At 38.0% G+C, this 22,562-nt stretch overlaps 1 protein-coding gene across 2 annotated transcripts in view; it reads left to right on the top strand.

Annotated features, from left to right (window-relative positions):
- igfn1.1 (immunoglobulin like and fibronectin type III domain containing 1, tandem duplicate 1) overlaps positions 1-22,562 on the top strand; it is a 29,057-nt gene that overhangs the window by 5,822 nt on the left and 673 nt on the right. The window contains exons 2-23 of one of the 2 annotated variants that reach the window (XM_068315666.1): positions 727-811; positions 5,764-5,883; positions 9,108-9,250; positions 9,679-9,778; positions 9,911-9,955; positions 11,857-11,890; positions 12,005-12,188; positions 12,322-12,435; positions 12,533-12,701; positions 13,200-13,472; positions 13,629-14,420; positions 16,547-16,671; positions 16,791-16,932; positions 17,051-17,344; positions 17,473-17,769; positions 18,259-18,438; positions 18,562-18,690; positions 18,764-19,072; positions 19,651-19,736; positions 21,224-21,416; positions 21,497-21,793; positions 22,208-22,534. In XM_068315666.1, the coding sequence (XP_068171767.1) occupies positions 763-811; positions 5,764-5,883; positions 9,108-9,250; positions 9,679-9,778; positions 9,911-9,955; positions 11,857-11,890; positions 12,005-12,188; positions 12,322-12,435; positions 12,533-12,701; positions 13,200-13,472; positions 13,629-14,420; positions 16,547-16,671; positions 16,791-16,932; positions 17,051-17,344; positions 17,473-17,769; positions 18,259-18,438; positions 18,562-18,690; positions 18,764-19,072; positions 19,651-19,736; positions 21,224-21,416; positions 21,497-21,793; positions 22,208-22,534 (4,402 nt within the window). In that variant the 5' untranslated portion in view covers positions 727-762. Of the gene's footprint in view, positions 1-726; positions 812-3,622; positions 3,642-5,763; positions 5,884-9,107; positions 9,251-9,678; positions 9,779-9,910; positions 9,956-11,856; positions 11,891-12,004; positions 12,189-12,321; positions 12,436-12,532; positions 12,702-13,199; positions 13,473-13,628; positions 14,421-16,546; positions 16,672-16,790; positions 16,933-17,050; positions 17,345-17,472; positions 17,770-18,258; positions 18,439-18,561; positions 18,691-18,763; positions 19,073-19,650; positions 19,737-21,223; positions 21,417-21,496; positions 21,794-22,207; positions 22,535-22,562 lie in introns of those variants that run through there. The other variant, XM_068315667.1, reaches the window with a different exon arrangement.

Here is a 22,562-nt window from a genome sequence, read left to right as displayed (position 1 = left end):
CTCCCACAAAACATGTAACTCATCTGAAATTAATTCTGAAAGGTTGCAGCAATGAATTCTACATTGTACAATAGGGTATTTGGCTTTTTATTTCATATTTTAAGCTGACCACTGCTGGAGGTATACTGTAGCACACAGACTCAGGACAACCTACAATATTGTTCTGGGCATTAGAGAGGTTTGAAAGTGAAAATTTGACCTTGACCGTGATCTAATTTTCATCCCCTTGCCCCCCTGAATATAATATATGCCTTTTGTTTTGTCTTTCCATCTTATCCGGTTCTTGAGATATGTGCAAAAAAATGTACAAAAGTTGGAATTTGACCTTGACCTAGTTTTATCAAGGTCAAGGTCATCATCTCATTTTCATCCCTTTTGCCGCCTGTTTAATGTACTTTTTCTTTCATCTTTTTATCTCCAATGGTTGTGAAGATATTTGGCGGACGGATGGACAGACGGACACACAAACACTGACAATAACAATACATCACTGATCAGAGACTATAGCTATGATAATATGTGCAGGGAAATAACACTAACCCTTACAATTCCATCATATTATTTAAGAGCAACACATTCAAATTGTCACCAACTGAGGGATTTCAGACATTAGTATTCATTCTTTGTGCTGTCAGTGACACTGGTTGATACCCCACACTGGCCAGTTAGCGTATTGGCAAGGTGCTCCATGATATATCACTTTACCAGTATACTTTTCTTTCACAGGGCTTTTGATACAACAGAGCTTGACAGGAAACCAAGATGTGGAAGAGGTCAAAGGTGACTGACCAAACTGCCACTGGGCAGGCAGGTATGTGCACTGAGGTGGACTCCGTTTCTTTTTCAGTCAGTAATGGGGTGGTTATTGCAGCTGTTTCCTCTTATCTGGGATCTTCTTGACTTACCAAGCTAATCTTTACATAAATTGAAGATTAGCACGGAATTACTTTCAAGAAACTCCTGCAAGACAGAAAGCCTGCCACCTCATGAAATGGGCATCCATGGATCTTTATCTGAATAATGCTATTACATGCTCAGATCATATCCACTCCAGCAAAGAGATAATAAAGATAAGCACCATGTTTCTTTTGTCAGATGGAAGACCTCCAAATAATATACAAGGTTTTGCAGCTACGTCATCCATGATGTCAAGAAAATCCAGCAAAGACAATCTTTTTGAAAACAAGACAACTGATTCTACTTTAAAGTGGACCTTCTGTCTCTGAAAAATAAGCAGATACATCTTTGAATGAAGTGTCATCCATATCATTCAACAACTTTGTCTTGAGTGTCTCTGAAGAAATACATGCTCCACAGTTTTTGTCTGCATCTTTCAGAAACAAGAAACAATGGCCATATTTATTAAACGACAAAAATAAGTATAATGTACAACCAGTTTCCAAACAAATCCTTTTCCCCATTGCACATTATTTCTCTCAAGCACTGCACAGGATCATCCTGAGATGTCAGCTATGAGAAAATGCCTGCGTGAGCTTGAGGTTAAGTGGCATTTGCAAAGCACACTTACAGTGTTCATGTGTTGTTGCAAAAACATACTGCTAACATGTACTGTATGGTATTTTGTCTGACTAATCGTATTTGTAGTTGTGGTTGTTACAGTTTTGTAGTTCTACCTAAGTTATGTCAGTGTCTGTGCCCCCGTTCCTGGGTTACACTGTTTATTGTAGTGTTGTATGTTTACTGTGTCCATAATCCTGTCGAAGTTCCAACCTGGTGCCTTTGTCAGGATTAATATTTACCTGTCCTGTTCCCTCTCCTGCTGTCATGTTGCGTGTTAAGTCGACGGTTCAGAAGGAGTTCACCCGGATGACAAAGGTATGCGAGCAAAGAGGAAATCTACTTACACATGACTCAAGTTGTTCAGTGCATGACTCCATGTTGGGTGAGTTGCATGTGGTCTTCCTTATTCCTTGAAAGGGGTCACCCTGAATGGATGATTCAACTTTCAGTGTCACAAGATATACATTTCTTTGTGACATTCACAACATTCTTCATATGATGCCATGCTGGAATTGTCTTTTATTTTGAATTTGAATTTTTCTCTCCTGTACAGAATGCTGAATTTAGTTTGAACAAATGAACTTGCTCATTCACAATTGGTGGTATGATCTCGTCTAAAATCAAGTCAACCTGACTGACAGATTAGCCCCTTAAAATCATACAAATCTCCAATCTTTAACATCCAATTTTTTACAACATTTTCTTACACCTTTGTTTTTTCAACAGAAACACTAAAGAAAATTTAATTTGTGGTTGTATTTTAATACAATAACAAACACAAACTAGGACATTGCTAAGTGCATGAAACACAGAGGTCCCAACATAATCAGCTGGAATTACTTTGATGACATCTAGAAGCTCTTCAGTTTACCCAACTCTCAAGACTTTTATTTCCCTGTATTCTTGTGACAATTACAAGGGATTAAAGGAAACAAAGAACACAATGCTCTGAGAAGCCAAACCTTAGAGGGAACATGTTCTCTCTTAGCATCCCTGAAAAAAAAAAGCCACTTGTTTTCTAGTACACAAGTTCCGTTTAGGACATATAGGACAACTGACCAGTAGAATCAATGATGTCATGTCCCAAAAGCCAAGAACAGCAATTGGTTAAAGCTGGATGAATTAAAGTAAACATAACATCAAACAACAAAAATGGGATATTTTTGATGATGCAGCAGGCTTTGAAAAGCTTTTAGAATCTGATCTTTAACATCCATTCATTTATTTACTTAGCAGGTCAAGCTTGTCGTACTTAAAAAAAACATCTTTCAAACACAAAGGTATTTCCGAAGTCCTTCATAAATTATAAGAGGCATAAAATAAGACGAAAAAAAAACTTCAAAAAGAAAAACAAAAATGAAAGCATTGGTAGCAAATGGCAGAACACTCAAATACAGGCTGTAGATTCTTCAGATTTAAACCCAAAGCATCCTTTGCAATTTAATTCCGTAACTGTATGGCTTTGTGGAAAACATTATGTAATGCACAAAATGCAGGTGATTCCCATACACTGTTGCCACAAAAGCTACAGCTAAAACTACCAGGAAATAAAACATCCATTTCTAATGAACAAAAATGAATGATATGCTCTCTGATAACAACAGTAAAGCCAATTCAAGAAAATAAAGACTGGCAAAAACAGTATCCTCAATTCAAGAAAATAAAGACTGGCAAAAACAGTATCCTCTTTAGTTAGACGAGTGATGCCAATGACATCACACCTTTTGCTAACTGTAAATAAATCAATGCCTGGCTTAAACATGCAGCTTTAAAAACTGCACTACAATAATAGGCTGATCCATGCAAGCATATAGCTTTAAAGGATGCCCACATCACCCTCATGATTCCACAGTGTGAATATTCTGCTTCTTTGTTAACAGCAGCAAAGTCATTGTGCGCTGCCACACACACAACTGCTGCAAGCAATTTACCTCCAATGTGCTTCAAACTGCAAAATGATTGGGAACCTTGCTCATTTCTCCTTACTTAAACTAGAAAACCTATAAATTATATTCTGCCTATTACAGGTGTCTCTTTCCAAGAAAAAATAATTAAAGACCAGAGATCCCTGGACCGCCTGTGATCAGCAGGCAGTGATGCTCATCTCGATATTGGTTTGGGTTAGTCCACATAAGGCACTCCCAGGGTTTCTGGGAGTAATATACAGCACTGAAATCTGAATTAATGTCATCCAACAGAGAGAGAGAGAGAGAGAGAGAGAGAGAGAGAGAGAGAGAGAGAGAGAGAGAGAGAGAGAGAGAGAGAAATCCAGAAATGTGAAAAGTCAGCTGAGATGAATATGGACCTCTAACATCACACCAAAAAAAAAAAAAACATTTCCTATTGAGAGTTCTCAGTTTATACTGAACTGAGCTACAAATAATCTACAAATAATATTTTATTAGCCTATTGATAACTATTCAAATACAAATAAAGCAGTTTGAGTATAGTCGTGTCAAAGTTCAACTTTGTACATAAATACGGGTAGTGCAAAGGGGTGGTTATGGCCACTTATGTAATAGTGTCAGCCACGTCAGTGGGTCAAGCCCCAAGAATTTCCCCTCTAGCTCTCGGGGCATCAGTAAAGTATTGAACACAAACATTATTATATTTAGAATTAACTCTGGTTTCATAGACCTAGCCAGAGAAAAACATCTACAGCATTTTTCGCACTATAAGGCGCACCTAAAAGCTTTTAATTTTCTCAATTTCTTATAATCCAATGTGCTTTATAGATGAAAAAAGTTTTAAAATAGACCAATCATTGAAGATGAATTCTCAGAGGCGTTTTGTAATCCAGTGTGCTTTATAATCCAATGCGCTTTATAATCTAGTGCACTTTATGCATGATTTTTATTTTTTTTAAATAGGCCATTCAATGAAGGTGTGCCTTATAATCCAGTGTACCTCATAGTGCAGAAAATACTGTAATCAACTTGATTGATATAAACCATAATGTAATTGAAGATAGATATTATTATATTATATTAATATTACTAATATTAACTACTTACATTTTACACAACATAAACAATTATGTTTATGTAAAAATATTGAATTTGTTGAATACTGAAGAAAATACTGACTATTAGCTTATTACAATAATACGTATGTAAACAAAGTGAGAATGCTCGTTCATATCAAGGTTAAACATTGGCTACTAACATCAGTAGGCTATAAAAAAACTTAATGTATATTGTTAAATATGACTTCCTAACATAATCTTTATTGGGGTTTTTTTTAAGTGAATGTTAAATGTAAATTTGTCATAATGCATACTTTCTATTCCTACTTGACATGCTGGAGAAGATTCATCTCACTCTTGGTCTTACTGTTCATTGTGAGCATTTGACCCAGTGTAAGTGCTCAATTTTGTAAGGGAATACAGCCAACACACAAGAGATCTAAAACCAGTGGTGATAAAAAAATTAACTCACTTATATTCTGGTCGAGCAAAAAAAGGCAATAGAGGTTTTTCAAGGCATGAAAACAAGTAAAACACTTCGCTGACAGGGTCAGATTCAGAACTGCAGAAGGTCAGGCTAATTTAGTTCGGAACTCTTGCCATTTCTCACCTTATTCATTTTCAAATATCTCTTTTTTAAATGTGTACTGTACTGTAAATATGAAAAAAATGTTTTATAATTGAGAATGCAAATTATAAAAACATATCATTTCTATATATGTAAGTAATAATAGTTGATTTGTCTCTTCTTAGAAAAAAAAATGTTTCTGTTCTGTTATCGTTTATTTCACTGTTAAACACATTTTTTAAATGAGTATAAAAATTTTAATGTGACTTGGTTATGTTGGAAGTTTACACTGAAAAGTCTTTAGTAGATTACATATCAAGGAATTAGAGTTGACTTCATTGTCTATAATTAAATTGCATATGGATGTTTAGTATAACTTATTATTTTTACTTATTAGGTCTAAAAGTGTGCTAAGACCTGACAAGTAATTGAAAGGGCTGCAGGTGATTCTGGAAAAATGTTGTTGAAAGATGATTTGTATTCCCAGCTTGTCAGACACTGACTTGAGTTGGTCAGCAGTGGACAATGATTGATGTTTAGACAGGCGACTAACAAGCACTCTTTCATTCCCGGATCATAATTAGCCAGAATCACCAAGAGTACCTTCAATTCTCATACTTAAAAGAATCTATTATATGTCCTATATTATAACTTGTCCACTCTGTATAATAGGCTTGTCTAATTGACCTATGTTGTTTTATTTGAATAGGCATCAGGAAGAAGTCTAAAGTGCCCGGTGTCATGATAACACAGTTTATGGAGGAATTACCAGAAGGAATGTCAACTCCAGATTTCACCCGCAAACCCATCGCTCTAACTATTCAAGAGGGTAAGGATCATGTCTCTAAGACGCTACAGAATATTAATAAAAACTGTTTCTCCCAACACCGTCATTAAAATTAAAGATTGCTCGAAGTTCACTCAGAAAGTTATTCCATACATATGGGTTTCTGCCCCTAACTGAAAGATGAATATGCTATATTTAAGACTCCTTTCATTCTCTTTACCAGTATATATTATCACTTTGATTTTCATATCTCCACTGGCAGACAGATTCAGAACAGATTAATACAAACTTTTCATTGATGAGATAAACAAATTTCCCAGCCATATGTGGAAGCTGTTATCTTGCCCCTTTTGCCCTGCTGTAACAATATCCCTCATTCACAGATTTTAAGGGAGCTGTCAGCAAATCAACATTGTTTTGTACAATTTGTACTGACACCATTATGTGAACCATTTCCCTAGGGAAAGCAGGAACCCATGCTGAGTACTCGAGTTAGAGTTTAGATCAAAGCAAAATCGATCTGTATTTCATATATTCACACATTTATGTATCACAGTAATGTGAAAAAAAATTCATTGTGGAAAACTACTTTGTGAGTTCCAGAGTCTAATATCTATACAATGTTTTTCAAAAAGAGTCAACAAGTCTTTTACCTATTTTCAAAAGGTAAAACACTAGCGAAAATAGATGTAAACTGTACGTTAGACAGCATGGAACAGTCAGAAAGTGAATGGAAAGGACCAGATATAACAAATAGTAAGTTCGTGCATGATAAGTAAATATTTAACATTAAAAAAGTTTGGATGCTTTATGAAACACCTAAAAGACAAAATACTGACTGGAGAAGATGCACTGTGCAGAAGGAATAAGCCTGTCAGTTTTATAGTCCAAGTGTCAGTGTTCAAGTCACTGGGAAGATGGGGTGAAAAGGGTGATGATCAGGAATTGAGAATTAGCATGGCCTTCAGGACAGCGAAAGAGAATGTGAGGATACTCATTTAGGGAATTTGGAGGATGTCCTTGCTGACCCCCAAATAGTTACATTTCCTCAAAAAGTACAGCTGCTGTTGGCATTTACTGAGGATCTCCTATGTGTTGGAGGAAAATGTAAGATGGTGGTTGAAGCTGATGCCCATTACCTGTATTCCTCAACAATGCAGTTCCAGATAGGAGTTGTGGCGCCACTCCACAAACTCCTATAGAGCACAGTCGTGGTGCTGAGACAAGCCTGACAGCAAAGGTGGGAGGAAAAAGCACTACGCCACTTTATCACCCATGGATGTTAGTGTTGAATGCAATTAGTAAAGCTCTTGTGGGGCAGTGCAGGCTTTTGTAGACACAAATATTCATGTATTTTACAACCCCTGCTATACTATTCTGAAAAAGCAGTCCAACGATCTCCACAGTACGCTCCCTTAGGGCCCCCTTGAGTTGGCCATAAGTGGTTGTGGCCCAGCCCTGCATCCAGCGGCCAGCTTCAATTGACCTCTTACTCCTATGGTTGTGGGTTTCTCTGTTATCCTGGCTTTTGCCTTTGCATACAGCAACACTAGGTAGTACTGTAAACCTGTGAGTTTAGAGTCTATAAGTATTTTACATATATTAGGCCAGAGTTTGCTTGGTCACATGAGTAAGTGATTGGGGTTATGAGGTTATCTTTAATGTTGATGCTCTTCTTTGCAAAGTGTCTTCTAGAGTCTATGTTAATACCAGTGATGTGGTTCATGGCTGGTGAGGCACAGAATTGATCATGATCATGTGACCAGATTTACAAAAATATGAACAGGGGCGGCAGTGGCTCAGTGGTAAAGCGGGCGGTAGAGCGGGTAGTCCTATGGTTTAAGATCGGCGGTTCGATTACCGCTCCTGCCCAAAAAAAAAAATTCCCGGAGGTGAGCTCCCACTGTCAGCTCACCTCTGGAGCACTGCCAACCCTTGAGCAAGGTGCCGTCCCCTTTACAAATTGCTCATTTGAGGTGCACCAAGAAGGAGCTGCCTGCCACTCTGCCTCCCCTGCATGCCTACAGGCCCCTGTGTGTGTGTGTGATACAGGGACCTGTACTCACAAATATATATGTATGCATGCGTTTGAATCATTAGCTAGAGTGTGTGTTCTTAATTTCCATTCGGGGATCAAACCAGTATATAACAATTAAAAACCTACAGTGTAGCTTATTCACCATTTAATTAGCAACAGTGAGTGGGTTACATTAAAGTCTCATTGCGGAATTATTTACACATACAAACTGTAACACACAAATAAGCATATTTGATTAAAAAACGTAATGTTGTTACCTACCTGTTAATATGTCAGGTTTACTCATAAATGAAGTCCATTTGCCGCTCCCTCTAAACACATGCGTCAATATTTTGTTTGTAGAAATTGTCCGTATCTTCCTTCAGTTTGTAATATACAATCCTCCATTTGAATAGGCGAGTGGAAAAAAAAAAAATTGCTGCACTTGACTTAATGTAGATAGTAGCCTGCATTCACTTATTCTTCGGCTGAGGAGTCTCAAGACGAATCCCTGGGATCACCAGCGCCCCCTATCCATGAGGCCGGGTATTTTGTGCCTCACATAGTGCCTTTTCATAGCGGTTTCAGGACCGCTCAACTCAATGAAGACGTTACACACAAGCCGCTGTTGACAAAAAAATACTACATTATATACATTAGGTAAATTACGGGAATTTAGTTTATACAGTAAACGTGTTTGAACATTTTAATAGCGACACATAGAGAAATAGCATTATGGTCTCACTGTATAAAATACCAGCACAGCTATCTGAGCTATTGCACAATCCATGGTGAGGCACGGTTGGCTGATGCCTCACCACAGGTCTCTGTGCCTCACCTGCCTCTCCTGTCCGCACGTCACTGGTAAATACAATATGTGACTGAATGAGACAGTCTCTTTGCTCATACAGATTTGCTAAAGTTCACTGGAAATGTTTATTTAAATAGTTTTTGAGTTTAAATGTTTCACTAAATGCATCAATTCTTCTTTTCTTTTTTCAGGCAAATTACTTGGAAACATTGTGCATCATGTTCTTCTTTAATAATGCTCACTCATAAATACTTTGTTAAGCAGCATCTGAATACTGTTTCAAGACAATGCATCCAATTCAAAATATTTGTTAAATTTGCAAATACATTTGAAAATGTGACATGAATTTGCAGGATACACTTCTTTTTTTCTTCTTTTTTACAGAAAATAAGCCCAAAAAATTACAGATAACGTCGTCTTTGTCTGATTTGTTACCAGGTAAATATGCAGTCTTTAAAGCAAAAGTGGTGGGCACACCAACACCAACTGTAACATGGAGTAGAGCAAATGGAGAAATACATTTTCATTCTGATCTATGCCTGCAAAAGTATGATGAAGCATCTCAAGAACATACAATTGAGGTAAGGTTTATACAGAGTAGCTGATGTATACATGATGGTCATGTACTGTACAATAACACGTGAAGCATATTTTTCCATATACTCAATAAAAATAAGATGTGGTGGAATCAACAGTACACTAAAAGGCAGAAAAACTTCAAAAACAAATTTTCCAAATATATTGATTAAAAAGCAATGAGTCTTGTCTAACATTCCAATGTTATTGCCAAATTAACATTTTTTTGGTAAACTATTTGGTAAAATTTGAACCAAGTCCATTAGACTGGAAATTGCCATGAAATGGGAAACAAACAACCCACTTTAGCCCATCATTTGGAATTTAGTAGAATATAATTGAAAAAGTCATGTAACTATGCTTGAATATCTTTTTAAAATTCAAAGGAATAAAATGACAATACAAATGCCACTAACAATTTGTGTTTCATTAGTTTCCTAAGGTTTCTCCAGAAGATGCAGACACCTACAAATGTTTTGCGACAAATGAGTACGGGAGAGCTGTTTGCACTGTAGTTTTGAATATTATTGAGGGTATGATCCTTATATATTTGTTTGAATCAAGTTATTTTCAATCATAGCTACATTCTATATCCACTGTATATATTAGCTTTTTCTTTTGTTGAAAAAGAGTAATGAATTTTAAAACATGACTTTTATTTATAGTTGGATTCTCCAAGAGCAAAGCACTGCAAAAGACACAAAAAGAAGGTGAGGTTCATATTGCTGTATACCGTTCAAATTGTTTTTGTATGTTTGTCTTTTTGTTTCTGTTTGTATGGTTTGTACAGTTATGAATACAAACCATACAGTCAGTGATACTACTGAATATTGATTGTTTACTACTGACTCAAGTTGGTTCACGTAGAGTCAATCAATGCAAAGCTCCCTTCTAAGAGCATATATTGATATAGATGTGGTAGTCTGAACAAAACACAATAATCTGATAGATCAGTCCTTAATACATTTATTTATACACACAAATTGATCAGCAAATTACAGGGCAAAAGACAGGCAGACAGTATCGAAAGAGGGACAAGAAGGCTGGTGGTCGTGAACGGAAGTCTAGCTTTTAGGGATGGGAACAGAACAAATGATCACAAAAAAGCAGGGTTGGAACTGGGAAGGCAATCAGGCAATACTGGAAAGTCTTGGATGAGAGAAAAGTCCTGCAAGGAGTGCATGTTAGGGAACGGTATTAATGCAGGGTTACTTTCAAAGCTGAGGCATCTGTGACAACGGGTGAGTGCCGTTGGTTCTGATGAGAGAGTGGGTGGCAAACAGGTGAGGCGGAACAGTTGTGCAGGATATGATATACAATGTGTGTGTGTGTGTGTGTGTGTGTGTGTGTGTGTGTGTGTGTGTGTGTGTGTGTGTGTGTAATTTATATATATAATTTAATATAATATAATAATAATTTATATAATATATGTTATATACTTATCTGCCCACCTATATATTTGAATAAGATCACTTGAAAAAGTCTCACGCTGTCACCAGCTCCACCCACTACCTGTCAATCAAGTGCCCAACCAATCATGGCGCATCTGCTAGAAGGAATCACATGAACAATATGGCGTAAGGCATCTGCTATGTTAGGAGAGGAAATAACTAGACAAGGAGTTCCCAGTTGACATAATTTTAGAGTGTCATAACTGTTCCAACAATTTTCATGTTTTTTACCAGAAAGTCCAAACAGCAGGAACGACACAGAACACAGCAAAACAATTCTGAGTGAAACTAGCTGGCTATCATGAACAGTCTGTCCAGCTATGGTTTCCGTCTGGAATGGGACAATTGATGTAGTATCCAAAATGCTCCTCGGGCATATGACAAAAACGCTCTCTAAGTAACTACATACAGTTCTGTTCATGTAATCAGCTATGCTCTTTTGACAGGTGCCTTTTCCTTTGACGTTAGCTCCTTTCCCAATCTCACCATTAGTTAGCTTTCTTTCTCCAGTTAGCCTGCTAACATTCATCTACAGCCTGCAATGCCCGCCCAGCGCAATCCATGATTTGCCAACACAAAGTTGTTACGTCACCACTTTGATTTTTGACTACGGTGGGTGCACTTGGTTTATAATACCAATACATTTGTTTTCATATGTTTGGTATGAAGTCTGATATTATTGTTTTATTATGAAATTTACAAGGGTTCCCGCTAGTATTACAGTGTTATATAATTATTTAGCAAATAGAACAAGCTGTTATTGAGAGACTTTTTTCACAGTCTTGGAGGATTTTTGAAACAAAACCATTTTGAGGATAATTTTGAGAAACCAGTCACTGACATCAATTCAACAACTTATACTTTAGAAATGTAAATGAGTATTGGGAGCACTGGATTTCTTGCATCCTTAAAACACTATAGAACTAACGGTGTATGTGAGAGAAGAGGATGCAAAGGACAGGGTTAGATGGAGGCAATTGATTCGCTGTGACGACCCCTGAAGGGAAAAGCCGAAAGGAAAAAAAGAAGAAGAAGAACTAACGGTGTATGAATTGCACATTGCATTCAGACTGTCACCAAAGTTATTACAAAGCTGCTCTTTTTGATTCCGTCAAAGACAAATCATGGCATTTCATTGATTGATGGTTTTCATTCCCCAGATGTAACAGATTTCAGAAAAAAACTTAAAACACGGTGAGTGAAAAGCTGTATGCCTTATAGTGTTTATTTCTCCGCAATTTTTCTATAACAGTATTACATTTGTCGAACAAACTTTTGTATGGTATAATGAAATTTCTCACTCTGCAGGAATTCTGATGGAACCCGTGAAGAAAAGCCAATGGAGCCAGAGGAGAAGGTGTGGGAAATTCTCCTTAGTGCAGACAAGAAAGACTATGAGCGTATCTGTGCTGAATATCATATCACAGATTTCCGTGGCATGCTGAAGAGGCTCAATGAAATGAAGATAGAGAGGGAGGAGGAGATTGCAGAGGTATATAGTTTTTTTATATTCTCTTCTAATCTCATCACACCACATTTTGTGTCTTGTCTTATACTCTCTAGACGGACTGGTGATTTTTTTTTAATCATTTAGTGGTGTTTGTATCTTTTTCTGTCAACTTAAGTTTGTCACACAAATCAGTGCACTCAAACATATTGAGGTCAATGATGATGACTGTGCAACAATTGAGTTGGACATGGACCTTAAAGACCCTAGCAGTAAAATCTTCCTATACAAGGTAAGGAACTACTTATCCACTAACTAGTAATTCCACTGCTAAACTGGTGCATTTATTCTATATCAAGCCTCTGTTAAAATGTCCCTACATTATGCAGGATGGCATCATGGTTCCATTCACCAAAGAAGAAAGTGAAACAATGAAGCATAGCTTGAAACAAGTTGGGAAGAAATATATCTTCACAATTAAAAAACTAGGTTTTGAGGATGCTGGACTTTACTCTGTGGATGTTGAGGGTGTCAATGTTTTCTCAACAGACTTCAGAGGTATGTCCTGAATCTAATGATCAGTTATATATTTGGGTGGCAGTAGCTCAGCCCACTAAGTATTGGGGGTGGGGACCAGAGGGTCGCCGGTTCAAGACCCGAGTGGGTTAAAACACTTGGATTGAAAACTGGCAGTGGGAGGTGCCAATTCACCCCCATTAGCATTGCCGAGGTGCCCCTGAGAAAGGCACCTTCCCCTGCTGCTCATGGTGTGCTCCATGTTTGAGCTACCTGCCACTCCCCCTGCCGCAATCTGCATACCTACAGGCCTGTAACTTTTTCCTTTAATTTCCCTCTGGATCATTAAAGGATGATAATCATTATTATTATTTCTTTTTAAAATTCTATCTAAATGCTCCTCTGACAGGCCAGCCATTAAGGACCCCCCCCCCCAAAAAAAAAAAAAATCCCATGAGAAAATGTTTGAATGATACATTGATTTATTGAATAATTTCCTTAATCTTATTTTGTCTGTCATGTCTTTGTTTATTCCTGCAGTGCAAGAAGTTGACTTTGCTCTTAAAATACAAGAGGTGAAGGCAGCAGAACGAGAGGATGCACTATTTCAGTGTGTTCTGACAGCACCTATGGATCAAATTGGATGGTTTGGAAAAACCGCTCCTCTGACAAATAGTAACAAATATGAAATAACTGTATCTGAAGATAAACTTATCCACAAGTTGATTGTACGGGACTGTATGCCTTTGGATGCAGGGATCTATGCTGCTGTGGCAGGAATCAAATCCTGCAATGCCTGGCTTATAGTTGAAGGTGAGAAAAGTGTTATATGCTTCAGTTGGAGAGCACCAGTAATGCAGGATAACAGTAGAATGCAGTATTTTGTGGCACTCTCATTTGAGACCAAATCCTTTACAGTAAATCTAAGTCTTGTAATTCTCCATTTATCTATTTATTTATCTTTTATAGCTGACAAAGATCCAGCCAACAAGGGCAAGAAGCCAGCTCGCAAAACAACTATGGCTGGAGGTAGTAACAATGAAGATCTAATGAGAATTGCTAAGGAACAGCAAGAAAAATACCAGAAAGAAATGGAGGAAAAAATGGAGATTGCCAAGAAGGCTCAAACAGAAAAAGAAGCTGCAGAGGCAGCTGCCCGAGCACAGGCTGAAGAAGCTAAAAAAGCAGATACTGAAAATAAGGCTGCAGCTAAGGCTAAATTAAAGGCTGGTGCAAAGTCTAAAAGGGCAGAAGCTGGCAAGGATGGAGCGAAAACAAAGAAAAAACCCACTGGTGCAGCTGTAGGTGCTAGCTCTGCTGGAGGTGGTATTAGTGGCTCCACCGGTGGTCCTTCCAGTGCCATTGGTGGTGGTGCTGGTGGTGCTACTGGTGGCACTGGTGGTGCTACTGGTGGCACTGGTGGTGCTACTGGTGGCATAAGTGGTACTACCAGTGCAGAAGTTGAAAGAATTGGTGGTGGGAAAGGTGCAAGTAAAGAAACACCAGCTGGTGCTGGTATTGTAGCAGGTGGTGAAGGTGGCAGAGGAGAGGAAAGTGAAGCAGCATCTACAGGGGGAGTTGAAGGCATCGCTGGGGATGGAGCTATTGGTGGTGAAGGTGAAGGAGACGATTTTGAGGAAGGGGAAGATGATTCCTTTGAAGATTCTGATGAAGAAATTGAGGGAGAGACCAAAGGAGATGGAGAAGGAACACGCAGGAAACATGCAAGGGAAGGTCCACTTGTTCCAGATACAGTAATAGGTAAGATTTTTATACAATTTTAAAAGACAATTATTAAATTGATATATAAATATATGATATATTTATGTATAGTTATCTAAAGGCTCCCTGTGGCCAATTCAAAATTAAGATCATGATTTACGACATAACATAGAGCTCAGGGCCTAGACTTGCCTTTCATCAGAACTGAGAAGAATAGTCTAATTTATCTGCTGACTTATTAAATATCAACAGCTTTTTTCAGTAGTCTTATCAGGCAACTGTGCAACATCACCAGTCATTCTATTTATTTCATGTTTTCTTTTGTAACTCAATGTCACTGTGTCAAAACAACAAAGCAAATTGGTTTGCAGCTATAGCTTTTGAAAAATAGTGGCTGATGTATAAAAAAATGTCAGAGTGTTTCAGGCCCCACCATAATTTTTGAAAAGAACAATATTGTTTTATATATCTTGTTTTTGTAGCTTTTCATCGAAACAGAATCAAAAATAAGGTGTATGCATTACAAATGTATGCATACTCTTCTATTTTTCAAATGAAAAACTTGATTTTGTGTGTTTATTTGTTGTACATGTCTCATAAAATGGCTGTTTTTAATGGATAACAAAAAGGGTTAAGATGACTTACCAACATTATTTATGGTCTCTATGACAATATACAGATTTCACAAACAATGTACACAATTAAGTAGCAAAGAGAAAAAAACAAATTAGTTGTGACATCATAATGGCATTATGGAACCTATTTTGAAAAGCACTCTGTGATGCAGTTCATGTTTCTTTTTTCTGTTGTCACTGCAGATGTGGTTTTCATGCTACATGTTGAGATCTGATATTGTCACTGTTTTCATCACTGTTAGTTGTTAGGCATATTCAACATCAAGTGAGAAACATTGGATTGATGATAATTATGACGATATCCCCTAAAATGAAAAGCACAAAACACAGAAGGAAGTGGTGCCACTGGTGATAATGGCACCATGCCAACAGCAGGCAGTGGAGACACTGCTGAAAATGGTGAGCGTGCAGACGATGGTGAACCAGCAGCAGCTAGCAAGCACTTGAGCCGTGCACGGCAAGGCCCATTGATCATGGAGAGAGTTAGTGGTAAGATTATTGGTGCTGCATGGTAAACAATATCACTGGAAAAAGATATTTCAAAAACAGGTGACTTTTGCAGTAAATTAACATAAATGTGTGACAACTGAGCTGGATTTAACCTTAGGAGTGCTTTTAAAGAATGATTTATTTAATTTGATGGTCTAACTTTGTTGTCTATAGCACACAATGTCAAAAAAAGACTCCAGTTAACACAGTATTAACCTATTTAACTCTGTGTTTTTTGGACAATAACAATATTAGCATTTTTTTTTCTAGGCCCGAGGTTGGAAATTAGCAGGCGATATATTGTTTAGTATTTGTACTCACCTCTGAATCTCATGTCTTTTTGCAGAGAATGTGAGAAGAAAAGGTCTGTGTATAAAAATGCTTAAATGCACCTGTGCTCCATGTTAACAATTACGCTTGCTTTTTAAAACAACAATTCAGGATGTGCCAGTGCTCTGGGGTCAATTATTTAAATGGTAAAAACAAAACTTCCTGATCACAGTCTTGAGACAACAATTGCAACAACAATGTTGACACTCTTCCACAAACTGAAGATTTTTTTTTTTCCATTGACCAAGAATCCATTGGTCTTGAGTTTTCAATTTTAAGAGAGCATATTTCAACAATGACTGAAGATGAATATTATGATGAGGACATCCTCATGAGCTGTGCCAAGTCAATTCCACAAACAAACTGAAGAATGCCAAGAGAACCAAGCAACATAAAGAAGACATCATCAAGTTTCACATAATTCCAATATTCCCTTTTCTTGCATCCCCATATTATCTTTAAATTATCTTTTCTGTTATTGTAACTCGATTTCAACATATATTTTATGATGAAATATTGTAAAATATATATATATATATATATATATATATATATATATATATATTCTGAAAGAAATGGTGTGATGTATGTAACTTTTTAGGAAATGGGGTAAGTGTCTTTGAATTCATTTTAATTGTAAGCCAAAAAAAAACACCACTGTAGGCTGTTAGCTCTTTACATTCTCTAACTGTTTGGTTGATAAATCCTCAGACCCAGGAGTTCACTTTCATGCTGGCCTTTCTGACTGCAAAATCGTGATTGGAGAAACAGCAGAGTTGGAGTGTAAACTGAGCAGTGAAGAGTGTCAGGGAACCTGGTACAAAGATGGAAATGAGGTATTGCTAGTGTCTTAATGTTGCCATGTAACTTATGACTGTTAATGTTGTTAGTTATGTATTTAGAAATTCAGAAAAAACCCTCTATTTATTGGGCTACAGTAATTTATTTTTTCCAGATCAAATCAACTGAGGGTATGACCATTTCAAAGGAGGGAAGTTTCCACAGGCTCAAGATTCACAAAGTAACAGAAGAATATGCTGGAACATACAAATTTGAGGCTGATGGACGGAAGACGGAGGGGTTAATTGTTGTGGAAGGTAAAAACATTTGAAATGGAGCAGGAATTTACTTCCTGAAAGGGGCTGTATCACTTAGTAGAGGGTACAGACAGTATGAATTTTATAGTCTGCATCTATTATTTTGACATCATTACAGATCCACCCAGATTTGATACAGAGGACCTGGAGGCCTTTAAAACGCCTGTAACTGTCAAAAAAGGACAAAAAGCTACCTTCAAATTAGCTTATATTGGACGAGAGCCTATTAAAGTTCAGTGGTACCTTGATGGTGAGGAGCTTTCAGATGAAGGAAATATCAAGGTGGAGCGCTTAGATGGTTACAGTCGACTGATTCTGAACAAGCTGCAGCGCAAGGACAGTGGTGAAGTGAAGATAAAACTCAAAAATGAGTTTGGCACCCTTGAGGCGTTCAGTCAGCTTGTGGTACTGGGTATGTAAATAAACATCCTATACTATATTTGATATATATTTCATATATATTTAATCTATAAATTTTAAGAATTGTCCCACAACATAAGACAGTGATTAAAATTCAAAATATTATTCCTTTCAAAACAGATAAACCGACTCCACCAATGGGACCTCTGGAGATTGTTGACGCCACCTCTTCTGCAATTGAATTTAAGTGGAGGCCCCCAAAAGACAGTGGCGGCTGCAAGATAGGGAACTATATCCTCGAACGACAACAAGTTGGCCGTAACACCTGGAAGAAAGTAGGACCAATTGGCTCAGAGGCCACATACAAGGATACTGATGTTGACCATGGCAGGAGGTACTGTTATCGCATCAGGGTAGAGACTGAAATGGGCACCAGTGAGATGATGGAAACGGAGGACATTCAAGCTGGAACTAAAGGTAAAATCACAGCTACATTATGAAATAAATATTTTAGAAAACTTTCCAGGAAAGACTCCCCCCCAAAAAAACCAAACAAACAAACAAAAAAAAAAAACAGTAAAATTTCACAATAGAGTTAATTTAATTATTTGTATATTAGTTTTTAGGAGGGCAGAAAATCAAGTCAGTCCTTGAAGTATACCTATGTGTGAGGAAATACTGTACTGATCCTGACTGATTAGTCTGACTTATCATACAAATGATTAAAATGGGGAACAAGCGTGCTTCATAACCATTTTCACTATTTATATATATATATATATATATATATATATATATATATATATATATATGTGTGTGTGTGTGTGTGTGTGTGTGTGTGTGTGTGTGTGTGTGTGTGTGTGTGTGTACACATATTATTTGTGTGGCTGTGTGTGTGCGTGTGCGTGTGTTAAAATCAATTCATTCCAATACATTATTTACAGATCACTGTCTTCTCTTATACAGCATACCCTGGACCTCCATCAGCTCCTAAAGTTGTCAGTGCGTTCAAGGACTGCATCAAACTCTCATGGTCTCCTCCAGCCAATGATGGAGGTAGCAGTATTTTGGGATACAATCTTGAGAAACGCAAGAAGGGCAGCAACCTGTGGGGTCCAGTCAATCCACCTGAAGAGATGATCAGAGGTTGCACTATTATTCATAAATCATTTGTGTTGGATCATGTTCTGGCAGCCTGTTGTTACTCAATGGTGAATGTTTAACAGTTCCCCTAAATAATACATTTCTGACATATTTTTTCTGACACAGCGAAGGGATTTTCAGTTAAAGATGTAGTTGAGGGCATGGAGTACGAATTCCGTGTTTCAGCAATCAATAACTCTGGAGCAGGTGAATCCAGTACACCATCTGAGTTTGTGTGTGCCAGAGACCCTAAAAGTAAGTGTGCATATTACACATTGGTTTATCAAAACTTCATATTGCAGTACTGAATATGGATCATGCATTACAGAGCCTCCTGGGAAAGTCCTGGACTTTAAAGTAACAGATTCCACCTACACTACTCTGTCTCTGTCTTGGACCCCACCTAAGGAGATTGAGGGGGTTCAGGACGAAGCCAAAGGATTTTTTGTTGAGATCAGACCTGCAGAAAATACCGAATGGGATCGCTGCAATTCAAATGCAATAACCATGAATTCCTATACAGTTAAAGGCTTGAAGTCAATGGCCATGTATTGGGTGAGAGTCACTGCTACTAATGATGGAGGAGAGGGAGAGACACAAGAGCTGGATAATTACATCCTCGCAATGCCCCCTCCTGGTAAGAAAATTAATTTCAAAATAATTTCAAACTCTACTTTACCTATACGCTGCAGTATGCTACAGAGCACAGGAGTTTTATGGTGTGTTTTATGTAGTTCTAGTCGGATAATAAATGAGTTAACTCAAGGTATGAATTTTGAACTGATGAAGATTACACTTTTATGGAGAGAAAAGCAGGATCTATTGTGAAAATTCGGACAGTGAAGAGATTAATGGACACTCTTCAAACCCAACTTGGATATACATTGATTTGGAACAGTGTTTAGAAAAAAAGTTTTGTTTAACCATCATGCGACCACAGGTAGCAATGCAACAGCAACCATGGTACTTGATAAAAATATTTCTGTATAATCTTCATTTATAATATCCATCACAATATTGCGTACATGAACGCTCTTCTTTGGTTGAATCAATGATACATTGCATTTCACAATAAATGACTTAAACTTCAGCAACACCGCTTACTGTACTATGACATAAATGATCATCCATATATGTTGTAGTTCTGCATTACCCCCATTTTTGTGTTTATTCTCAAACAACAAATGAAAAATGTTCATCCTAATTTCCTCGTAGTGAGACCACGTTTCACGGATGCAAAAATCAAGAGTTTCATGGTGGTGAGAGCAGGACATTCTGCAAGATTCAACGTCAATTTTCAGGTAATGACGAAAATGAAAATACTACTTACTATGAATTACATCAAAAGTTTGTGCAATGTACACTTTGTACGTGAATGACTCATTTGCCTCTGTATTTTTCAATAACCCTTAATTTCAGTTGACAGATAGAGCTTCATTAGTGTGGGAAGATAAACAAATTTAGCAGAAAGTAAATATTCTTTCACTTCTTCTAGCTTTTGTTTTATCTTACCTTTTCTCTGCTCTAACAATTGCTAACTCCAGATTGACAGACAGATGTCAGAATAATCTTTTTCTGAGCTGTTTATCTCTGAATCCTCATGCTGCTGTTGCTGACATCCATCCATCCATCCATCCATCCATCCATCCATCCATCCATCCATCCATCCATCCATCCATCTTATACCACTTTTTTGGGGTTAGGTCACAGATGCAACATTCTGAGCAGAGATGCTCAGACTTCCCTCTCCTCAGACACCACTTCTCATTGTTTTGGAATGATCGTTAGGGGTTACCAGGTTAGGGGAGACATAGTCTCCCCAGCATGTCCTGTGAGACATAGTCTCTCCAGCATTCCGTAGGTGCAATGACTGCATCACTGCAGCCGTTGCATCAATCTGTCTGTCATTCTCACACTCTCTAACACTAACCCTAGCCCTTTCCTCACTCATGAATGGGAACCCAAGATACTTGAACTCTACTTGGGGTAAAGATCCCTTACTGCGGAGAGGGCAAATCACATTTTTCCAGTTGAGAAACATGGCAGTGGATTTTGAGGTCATGATCCCAATCCTATTAGCTTCACTGCAAACTGTCCCAGTATATAATCAGACCAACAAGACAACATTGTCCGCGAAAGGGATCCTTTCGTCCCCAAACCAGACCATCCACTGGCTGCACCTCCACAATCTCTCCACAAAGATTATGAACAGAACTGTTGATAACGGACAGCCCTACCCAAAGTCAAACACACACCTAGAATAGGTCTGACTTACTGCTGGCAAGATGAACCAAGCTCTGGCTTTAGTCATGCAGGGGCCGGCTAGCTTTTAGCAAACTTCCCCAGACCCAATATTACCACACAGGATACCACAGGGGTATACCTTCTATAAATCCATAAAGCACACATGGACTGGTTGGGTAAACCCTCTGGGCCTCCTTCTTGAAAAGGGGGACCACCCCACCCAGTCTGCCAATCCAGAGACACTTTCCCCAACTGTTGTGCGATGTTACACAGATGCATCAACCAAGAAAATCTCTGCACGTCCAGAGACTTTAGGTACTCAGGGTAAATTCTCATCCATCCCTGGTGCACTGCCACAAACAAACTTGGCAACCACCTCGGTGACTTCAGCTTAGGTGATGGACGAGGTGATGGACCTCAGACCTCTGAGACATGGCTGCTGAACCGCAGGGTTTTAAACAAGCCCACTATTGGAATTACAATAGTTATTTAATAGCAAAACTAGTCATACAACAAATCTGACATATTGTTATATTCATTGAAGGCATCTCCTTGGCCTGATATCACCTGGCAGAAAGATGGAGCACCAGTGTCTAAAAAGGTAACGATCAGCAACACAGAGAGCACATCCCAGCTTCTGATTACTTCTGCTGAGCGCTCAGACACTGGAATCTATACAATCATTGTCAAGAACATTGTAGGTCAAGAAACATTCAGCGTTGAAATTAGAGTCACAGGTGAGTTTGATAAAATACTTTGCCTTCAGTTTTTCTCTTTCGTCATATTCCATATACCGCATGATGTTTTCTAACTACAGATGAGCCCAAGCCACCAGGTCCTGTAGAGATTGATGAAAACGTACCTGGGACCGTGACCATTTCATGGACAGCATCTCCTGATGAGAAGCGTGATGATAGGCTTCACTACATGGTTGCTAAACGTGACTCAGTTAAAAGAAAATGGCACACTGTTGCAGATCATATCTTCAACAATAGATTCACAGCCTGCAACATAATGCCAGGTCGAGAATACTATTTCAGAGTCTATGCAAAGAACGACATGGGGTCCTCCAAACCCTCTGAATCACCAAAGTGGCAGATTTCTACAAAAAAAGGTATACATACATATTTAGATTTATAACTTTTATAAGTCACTTAATAAGATAAGATACGATAACCCTTAAGTGTCCCACAGCTGGGAAATTTGTGAAATTTGTGTGGGGAAATGCATGTATTTGAAGGGAAATAGCACTCACGCAAATATTGTACTCACATATTGGTAAAATATATTTGCACTATTTGTACCCATGTATGTTTGCAGACTATTTTTGCTCAAATAGAAAAAAAAATATTTGAAAACTTTTTATAGATAATTATCGATAGTAATGAAGATCTCATTGTTTCACCTCCAATGCTGTAACTGGACACTGTCTATCATCATACTCCACCATCAAACCATATTAGAACACATTCTCCTGTTGGTAAAACATTCTAATTAAATTCTATGCATATTTTCTTTTCATCCACAGAGAAGTTTATTGTAAAAGTGCCTGAAACAAAGGTCTGTAACCTACAGTGTCCTCCCAAGTTCCTTGTCCCATTGAAATTACACGTTGCTCCTCAAGGTTATGAATGCTACATGAGCTGTGCGATAAAAGGTGATCCAACACCTCATGTGACGTGGCTTCGTGACGGTGTCAGTCTGAATACCAACACTAACTACCACATCACCAACACCTGTGGAGTCTGTTCTCTGCTCATATTGAGAGTTGGGCCGAACGACACAGGGGAGTACAAAATTGCTGCAGAAAACTCAATGGGGAGGGCTGAATGCTCCACGAAACTGACAGTCAGAGGTAGATCAGTTTATCTATCTATTTGTAA

The sequence above is a fragment of the Antennarius striatus genome, chromosome 5, assembly GCF_040054535.1.
Source record: "Antennarius striatus isolate MH-2024 chromosome 5, ASM4005453v1, whole genome shotgun sequence".
NCBI classification, from domain to species: Eukaryota; Metazoa; Chordata; class Actinopteri; order Lophiiformes; family Antennariidae; genus Antennarius; species Antennarius striatus.
Note: the sequence above shows the minus strand (reverse complement) of the source record. Positions and strands in the feature narration are given on the sequence as shown.